This window comes from Triticum urartu, chromosome 6A (assembly GCF_056163025.1).
Source record: "Triticum urartu cultivar PI428250 chromosome 6A, HENAU_Tu73, whole genome shotgun sequence".
Classification (NCBI taxonomy): domain Eukaryota; kingdom Viridiplantae; phylum Streptophyta; class Magnoliopsida; order Poales; family Poaceae; genus Triticum; species Triticum urartu.
The window spans coordinates 229,654,013-229,662,893 of NC_141878.1; the positions used below are offsets into that span (position 1 = coordinate 229,654,013).

At 44.4% G+C, this 8,881-nt stretch overlaps 1 protein-coding gene across 1 annotated transcript; it reads left to right on the top strand.

The window, feature by feature from the left end:
• Window positions 1-4,532: 4,532 nt before the first annotated feature.
• Window positions 4,533-7,498, top strand: LOC125512644 (uncharacterized). The gene is made up of 2 exons (XM_048677739.2): window positions 4,533-5,542; window positions 7,049-7,498. Exons 1-2 carry the CDS (start codon window positions 4,631-4,633, stop codon window positions 7,172-7,174), a joined length of 1,038 nt encoding a protein of 345 aa, XP_048533696.1. The 5' UTR covers window positions 4,533-4,630; the 3' UTR covers window positions 7,175-7,498.
• Window positions 7,499-8,881: the final 1,383 nt, after the last annotated feature.

Sequence of the window (8,881 nt, forward strand, 5' to 3'; positions counted from 1 at the left end):
CCATGAATTTGCAGCTGTCACCTGGTGGATTTGACCGAGCTCTCTAAGGGCTCTTTTCCTCTAATTATTTGAGGAAAATGTCTCATAGATCATTAGGACCTCAGTGTCGTTGTACGAGGGTGTTGCTGATCGCCTACTGGAGGGTCTGACTCCGAGGATAGCTTCCCCACTATTAGCCACCTACTTGACCACCCAACAAGCTCGAAGGCTGTGGGTTGGGTTTGTGTTCAGCAAGACCGAGTGTATGGGGCATGGTTTGTCCTGTAGCTCATGGAGGATTGTTCTGGGTCCGGTGAGGAATCTATTCTTCTTCTTAGCGGGCTCGTGTTCGGCCGACCACCGTGGGTATAAGCATTTTGCTAGAGCTTTTCTGGGGTTCCTCGGCATGGATTGACTCCACACGCATCTGTTGTGCCTTCTAGGCGCTTTCCATGGTGCAATATTTGCATACCAGATCCAATAACTCGGTGAAGTTTTGAACATGGCGACAGGCGAGGGCATTCAACATACCTTCGTCTCAGCAGTTATGCCGAAAGGTCGCTATGATTACTTTGTCCCAGCAGTCCGTCATTCTGTCTTTAACCAGGAGGAATCTGGCCCAGAAGTGGTGGACCATTTCTCCAGGCTGCTACTTTATGTACATTAAATCCCATATGTCTGGCTTCCCTGAGTTACTTGGAGATACTCAATGTGGGGGGGGGGGACTTTGCGTCCCAATGGGTTGCCTATCCGGGGCTTTGGCGATGTTGTCTTGTGTCACTGTGGTATCCAGCATGCCAGGTTCGAAATCTGGGTTGTCAACCGGATACTGCTGTGCAGACTCGAGGTCATGCTTTGAGTCGAGGCTTGATACCGTGCTCTTTCTGGGACAAACATCGGATTTTGAGCTAGAAGCTTAGGTGGGATGATCGGAAAACCAGACATAATATATTTTTAACTTTGGTGGTTCCGAGCCTTCTGCCAAACCCTCGATGGTGGGGACGAGGTGTGTGATAGGTGGGATGTGAATTTCCCTGTTATGGGGTTTAAGCCTGATCTGGTCATAGACCGAGGATCGGCCGTCGGAGATTCCCATGGTTCCGAACCGGTCTAGTAGATCATTCAACGATGAGAGGTTTGATGGGTCCATACTCTCCGAGTATTCGGGATTGACCCGTAGTATAGCCGCTCTGGGGACGTTCGAAGTTGTGCCCAGGTGGTATTCAGCCAGAAATAATTCTAATCGATGGTGTCGGGATTTAAGGCCGGGCCCCGGGTGACATTAGTCCCTATTTGGTTTACCAACCCTGAAGTTAAAGCGTCGAGATCAGCAAGTTCATCAATGGGAGCTGAAGACTTTGTCAGAGTAAGATCTCCCTGGGAGTCGACGACGTACTCTAGGCTCCCGAACCTGATCTCCTGATCAGGGGCGAAACCTCCAACCTGGCTGAGACGGTCGGTCGGCTTGGCGTGCAGTACGACACTGCCAAACACAAAAGTCTGGCCGGGGATGAAGATGTCCCCTGTGTGGATGCGTTGTTGATGACTAGGCGAGCCATCGATCCTTTGGCGATCCAATAGCAGAACTCTCAATGAAAGCACCAATGTCAGTGTCAAAACTGGCGGATCTCGGGTAGGGGTCCCGAGCTATGGATCCTGGATCAATGGGGAACAAGGGACGAAGGCACGATGTTTACCCAGGTTCGGGCCCTCTCGAGGAGGTAAAACCCTACGTCCTGCTTGATTATATTGAAGTGTATAGGATGATTACAGAGTCGATCTACCATGAGATCGGATGAACTAAACCCTAGGTGAGTAGGATGGTGATTGTTCTTCTAGCCTCTACGGACTAAACCCTATGGTTTATATAGACACCAGGGGTCCTAGGGTTAGACATGGTTTATTACGACGAAGGAAACATGCCAATTCTCTTATCTTGACTTGGAGGAGGCACCAAGGCTTCGAGGGTTTCTTGTTTGAACACAGAGTCACCTTTATAGCCCGGCCTCATAGTATTCATATGGCGGCCCACTTGTCCGGCTCATAAGAGATAGGCCAGAAGCCCGAGGACCCCCTAGTCCAGGAATATCTCAGGCGCTGCCCCCCCCCCCTCGGGGGGGGGGGGGGCAGATGGTGATGGTCGTCCATCAAAGAAAATGATCTTAGGCGATGTTTCATGTTCGGTCACCAAGGTTTTTGTAATAAAATAGCATGGATTTTATAGTTCATTGATGCTAGCTTTTATTGTTCTTAGAAATGGCCTACCTAGAACAAAGGCCTTTCAACCAAGACGTAACTCATACAACAGAAACAAATGCACCTTAGACATGTAACGAATAAAAATTGACATGTAAAGAATAAAAATTGACTTAAATAGGCTTTAAAGAAAGGGAAATGTCGGTTCGTGCCACTACCGAAGATGCATATTCAAGTTCTGCCATTCAAACTTGCGTATTTTGATTTGTGCCTCTAAGGCTTGCGAAGAAAGTAGGTGCATGCCACACTGCACCGTATCCGTCAGTTTGTTGTCAAATTTCACAGTTTCCTTACATCTCGGACCCCACTGCTTCACCGCATCAACCAGGGCAGAGCGTTTGACCGAAGCACTTTTTCTCTGAGAAGAGTTCGATCGTTGTTGCGAACCATTTTCTCTTCAATGGGATCCATAACTTGTCATGTCAATTGCAATGGTGGGCGCGTATGACAGTTGGTTCACCGTTGGGCCCATTGTCGATGGAACGGGGCGGCAACGCCGATCTGTCCGCATGCCACACTGGCCTTTGCATGTAGGCTCGGAAATTAGTATTTTGAGAACACTGATTTCACTCAATTCAAAACTTATTTCACTCATTTCGGAAAACATATTTTGCTCGTTTCAAAAACTGATTTTACTGATTTCAAAAATTGATTTTGGTCATTTCAAAATAATAATTTCTATCAAATCAAAAATAAATTCCACTCATTTGTCAAACTGATTTCACTCGTCCCAAAACATACTTCACTCATTTCAAAAAAACTTATTTCACTCATTTCCAAACACTAATTTCACTCTATTTTAAAAAGTAATTTCACTTATTTTTTAAACCGATTTCACTTGTTTCAAGAAACATATTACGCCAAGTTCAAAAACCCGATTGAAAAAAATCAAACTAGTCAAAATATACACATGATTGAACTTGTTCAAATGGTCTTTGCAACAAGAGTTCAAAATATAGAAAATATATTAAAATTGGAATATTAGTTTAAAAGATATAAATGATTTAAGTTTTTGTATGGTATATACATTTGTTAAAGAGAGAAGCGAGAGAATGAGGATGTGGACTGGGAGGATATCTGGTGCCCCCATCCATTTTGGTGCTCACATTCTCCAAATTTTGAAAATGCACATAAACAATTGAGGATGTTCGCATCACATGAGTGTATAATCCCTAAAAATTTCAAATCAAAACTTGAAATACACATTGAGAAATAAAAAAGACAAATCCAGCATCAATGTTTTGTAGAAAACGCCCAAAACATTCCGGAATTGACGCTTTGGTCCACATCCCCATGATGCTGCCCATTGGATCACAATCCAACGGCTGAGGTCGCATCGGAGCACATAAGGGCATGTACAATGATTCATAAGATAGTCTTATCTTAAGTTTTGCATATAATTTAAATATGACAAAAAGAGAGACTCTACAATGGGTCATCTCTTAGCCTTATTTTCAATAAATAGCAATTCCTAGAAACGTAGTGAGACATATTGTGCTAAGAGAAGACAAGTCTTTTTCTTATGAGCTCTCTCTCCTCACTTCATTATTGATCCTACGTGACACTCTTAAGATAGCACCACCATATACAATGGTTGATAAGGTTGTCTTATCTTATGCCGGGCACATAATCTAGATAAGACAATAAAAAGTGATATACAATGGGTTATTCTTAGTCTTGTCTCCAACAACTAGATATCCCTAAATATGTGGTGAGAAAATTGTTGCTGAAAGATCATCTCTTAATTAAGAGAAGGCAAAACCTTTTTTCTGGTTTCTCTTTCTTTCACCTCACCAATTATCATATGTGGCACCTTTAAGATAGCACCATTGTACGGGTCCTAAGGAGCAGCAAATATTCTCTCGGCGTGGACCAACTGATTTGCCGTGCATGACTGATTTGTGGTTGCGATAGAAATTGTGCGCGCAACTGGTTATTCGCCCTCTTCGCCTTTTTCTTCCTCTCTACACGCTAAACCTGGGCAAACATCGGGCCAGGCCGGGTTTCGGGCCGGGCTTGCAAAAGCCCGACCTTCATTTCTCAAGCTCGAGCCCAGCCCGAAGCCCGAAAGCTCGGTCCGAATGCTGTTTTTAGTACGCGCACGTGCAAGGCCGGTCCGAAATCCGAAAGCCCAGCCCAAAATTCAGAAAAATAGAAGCCCGAACCCGGCCCAAACTATCTTTCGAGCTGTAAAACAAAGTCTGAACCCGGCCCGAATATCAAGCCCGATCCGGCCCGGCCTGGGTCGTCGGGCCGGGCTGCCCATGCCCGGGTTTGCTACACCCCCTTCTCTCCAAGGGGCGCCCGCAAAACACCCGGACGCAACCCGCTGTCTCAAAGTGTTTCCCCTCTCGGGTCTCAACCCCGGTAGGCAGAGCGCCATAGCCACCGCGCCATGGAGGACGGGGCCTCGGATTTCAGCGACTGGGAGGTGCTATCTGCATCCTCGGGGGTCGGAGGCGATGAGGCCGTCCTTGTGTCCGGGGAAGGCGGCGACGTCCTCCCCGACCACTTCGCCCTCGACTCCTCTTCCTCCACTGGCTTCTCCGGCGAGGGCACGTGGTCGGAGGCTGCCTCCGACGACGTGGAAATTGAATCCGGGTTAGGATCAGTGGACAGATTTGGTTCTGCTATGCAAGAGCAGACGGATCTTATTGGGGTGGTGGATTCCAGCGCACAGTTGCAATTTGGCGGGATTGATGTGACTGCACAAGCCTCGCGGGCTTTTGGAGCCTCCGTGGCATGTGGTGGGGGCGCACATGAGAAGCAAACTGCGGGGTTAAGTTGCGGTGAGTTTGATTCGATTCCGCAAGCCGCGCTTCAAGGGTTGGAGGGAATTTTGGACTCCGATGCAACTGCCGTCGCCGGTATAGGACTCCAGATAGAAATATCAGAGAATTCTAGTTTGCAATTGGAAGATGGAGGGGCTGATGCCATTTGCGAAAGCTCTGTTCTTCAAGCTGCTGCAACAAGCGATGCAATGCAGACTCTGCAGGAAGAGCTGGAGCAAGGGAAGGATGCTAGTGCCGCTTCTGGCTGTGCTGAACCTGGTGGCGATGACAAGGATGGTTCTTCCCCTCTGGTTGCAGCTGCAGCTCCGGTCACCGGTGATGGAGAGAGGCAAGTGGTTGTATGGCGGAGGCTGCCGTTCAGGTTCATCCATTATTGTGCTTGGAAAGTGAGTCCGGTTTGGCCGATTTCCATCGCTGCAGCGTTGCTGGGGATAGTTGTGCTCGGGAGGAGGATGTATAGGATGAGGCGCAAGACCCAGGGCCTTCCCCAGATTAAGATCGCATTTGATGATAAGGTAATCATATCACTAACTGTTAATCTGTTATACTGTTCTGTGGGTTGATTTATGCTTTCATAATTTTGCTTCACAAACTACTAGTGGTCAAATCCTGAAGAATGAAATTAGAGCTGGTACCTGTTTGTTCATCTGATTGAAATGCATAATTCCATACAACAGTCTATAGTTGAGTTGTACCAGGTAATACTCCCTCTGTTCACAAATATAAGATGTTCTTAAGGTGAGTTCCTGCCTAGGAAATTCTCATGTAGCCATGCCGCACTGACCAGAAGAAACATCACTATTCAAATTCAGACAGCATAGTTTATTTTCTGTAAAAATCACACCATCATGTATTGTCTGGTAGAGTTTGCCACTATTTTTGTGATCCTTTCTTTTTTTCTCATGTATTTATTATGGAGATGTTTTGATTCTAGGTAGTATGTTAGTGTTTACCACTTGTTTGCTGTAGATAGAACCTGCTTGCTGATTCAATTTAAGGTCAGCAGTTTTTAAACACAAGAAGCAAATACTGTTCTTGAACCCCAACCTTGGAAAGTGGCTGTTTATCTGTAATAATGACAGAAAAATATCCCCTTTCATGCTTATATCGTCTTTGTTCTTCCTTGAAACAAATACTTCAAACGTTGTACTTAAGAGAGTTGTCTTTTCTCATTTTAGATATCTCTCAGCAATGTAGTAGAATAATGGGACTTTGTAATTTCATCATTGTCAAATTATTGGTGAATGTAAACTGCCGCATCAAGCCACACCCAATAATTACGATTTGGTTCCCAGTGGCAGCCTTTACATAATTCAACTGGATCTTAGTGAATGTTTTACACACCGGTATCAAACTATTCAAACTGACAGAATCATTCCCAGATTCTCATGATTAACTCCATCTTGGATAATGCAGACCATGATCATAATTATTACCACAGCACATCATGGCTCTGTTTCCCCTCTAGTAAAGGCAGATGATGGCGTGAACCCTTTGTTCACAAATATAAGATGTTCTAACTTTTTTCTGAATCGGATGTATATAGACACGTTTCAGTGTGTTACTCATTTCACTCCGTATGTAGTCCATATTGAAATATCCAAAACATCTTATACTATTTGTGAACTGAGGGAGTACATAACAGTTGGCTGATTAGGTAAATTTGATACTGTACCTAACCATGGCCAACTAATTACATGAGACTGAATTAGGAGTGTCTTTGGTCCTAGGGATTTCATGCAAAGTCAGGACTGGAAATATTAGACATCGTTATTGTAATTAATCTGAATTCCATGTCAGGTCAGGCATGTGTCAAATTATCCCATTAAAACAGTGGCATGGCCTGTCTTGGCGTGCTTGAGCCGCGTGCTGCCTTTCTTGACCACATGTCAATGTGGGATGTCATAAGTTTCCACTTTTCAGCTGTTGATGGCTATCATTTGTAATGACATCATATCATTACTTTCGGGTTACAAGCATCGGCCTCTAACCTTGTGTTTTTTTGTGTGTGAACAATACAGAGGGCCTCCCAGTTTGCAGACCGCGCAGCACGTCTCAATGAGGCCTTCTTGATCGCAAAACGTGTACCTGCTCTGAGAACTTTGCCTGGTGTTGCACTCCCCTGGTCAATGATGCAAGAGAGATGAGTCAGCCTTCTTGAAGCTTCATAAAAAGATCTCCCTGTTGGATTAGCCAACAGGAATGTATGATAAAAACAAAATTTTAATAAGAACATCAATCTGGATTGGGCATATCTTGGTAGTGTTTTCCTGGTGAAGCATCGAGGATGTTGATGTCTATGTCGATGCCTAATCAGATATATTTACTATTAGCCTAGTGCACTACAACAGTTTTTGTCTTATGTTTTTTTATTCATGTTTGGTAGGTTTTATAAATCTGTATGAGTCCTAAATGTGCCATTACTCTGGACATATGTTTTATCTATGTGGGTGCTTTACTTTTTTTTGCGATATGTGGGTGCTTTACCGTTGAAACTGAAAGAACATCGTTGGGGTGTAACCCTCTTTTTTTTAGGCAAACTTAACCCTCTTATGGATGTGCCATATTGGAACCCTGGTGTGATGTTAAATGAGCAAAGTCTGTGTGTTGCCCCTTTGGTGGCGCGTCGTATATTGATCTGGATACGGTGGTAAATGAGCAAGGATTGGGTCGTTGTATCCTACTTTGATATATTGTCTTCACCCTGCGTTACTACACAACCATATTTTTATTCCTAGCGGCAACAACACAAATACAAGTGTTTTTTGCTATCTGTCACTGATGCTTACTTGCATGGTTGAGCCAACTATCATACACAATTCTCTCTGAAGATCAAACCTCATACCTGTCCACAAAAAACAGAGAATAGATCGTAAAGCATATATGACTAAGAATTGTGTAACAATAGAACCAAATAGATCTCAAGAAAATTCATGAATAAATCTGATCATAAAGTGACAACTGATGAATTACACCAAACGGATCACAATCTTGCAGAGCAGTTCATTTGATCTTTGTATTGAGAAGCAAGAGAGAGAACCATCTACCTACTACTACGGACCCATAGTCCAAAGAAATTACTAATGTGTGATATGTCTCAAACGTATCTATAATTTGTTATTGTTGCATGCTATTATGTTCTCACTTTTATATACTTTTTATACAATCTTACATTATTTTTTTGGATTAACCAATTAATTTAGTGCTCAATGCCAGTTCCTGTTCTTTTGCATGTTTTTTAGTTTTTATAAGAAATCAACATCTAAAGAGGTTAAAATAACTTGCCGATTTAATATGATTTTTTCCGGGCAACGAAGGACCCAGGAAGCTTCGACAGAGATCGAGAGGAGCCACAAGGGACCCACACGGCCATCTGTCGTGCCCCTTGGCCGTGTGGGCCCACCTGCACCGCCTTTCGTCTATTCCACTACCATAAATCTTATCTAACATTCTTAAGAAGTTGATCCCACTACTATCAATTCTCTTAACACGCACATTGTCCACATCATCATCGTGCCACCTCATCGTTTAGTGCCACCTCAACATATTTTCCAGGAATCATGTGATCAAACTCCTATAATTAATTGAGACGGGCATGTTCCGTCTTCCATTACCGATGAACTGGTGTAAAAAGGAAGCCCATCGGTCCATCTCTTAATATCTATATTACTTCTCCGTATGTATCCTGGTACAGTAGGCGACGCCCTTGACCCCCACCCACGCACCACTGGACGGCGCCCTACAACCCAGCTAGCCAGCCCTCCGGCGATCGGCCAAGGTAGCCCCAGCAAGATCCTATCCGTGAACGCCGCCGCCTCCGACAGACAAGGATTAAGCTTCTTTGTTGTCGGTTG

Bases quoted from the DNA above. Each gene is read 5' to 3' on its own strand.
- LOC125512644 (XM_048677739.2), top strand. From the start codon at position 4,631: ATGGAGGACGGGGCCTCGGATTTCAGCGACTGGGAGGTGCTATCTGCA. The intron at 5,543-7,048 runs GTAATCATATCA...TGAACAATACAG, and splicing joins AGATCGCATTTGATGATAAG to AGGGCCTCCCAGTTTGCAGA.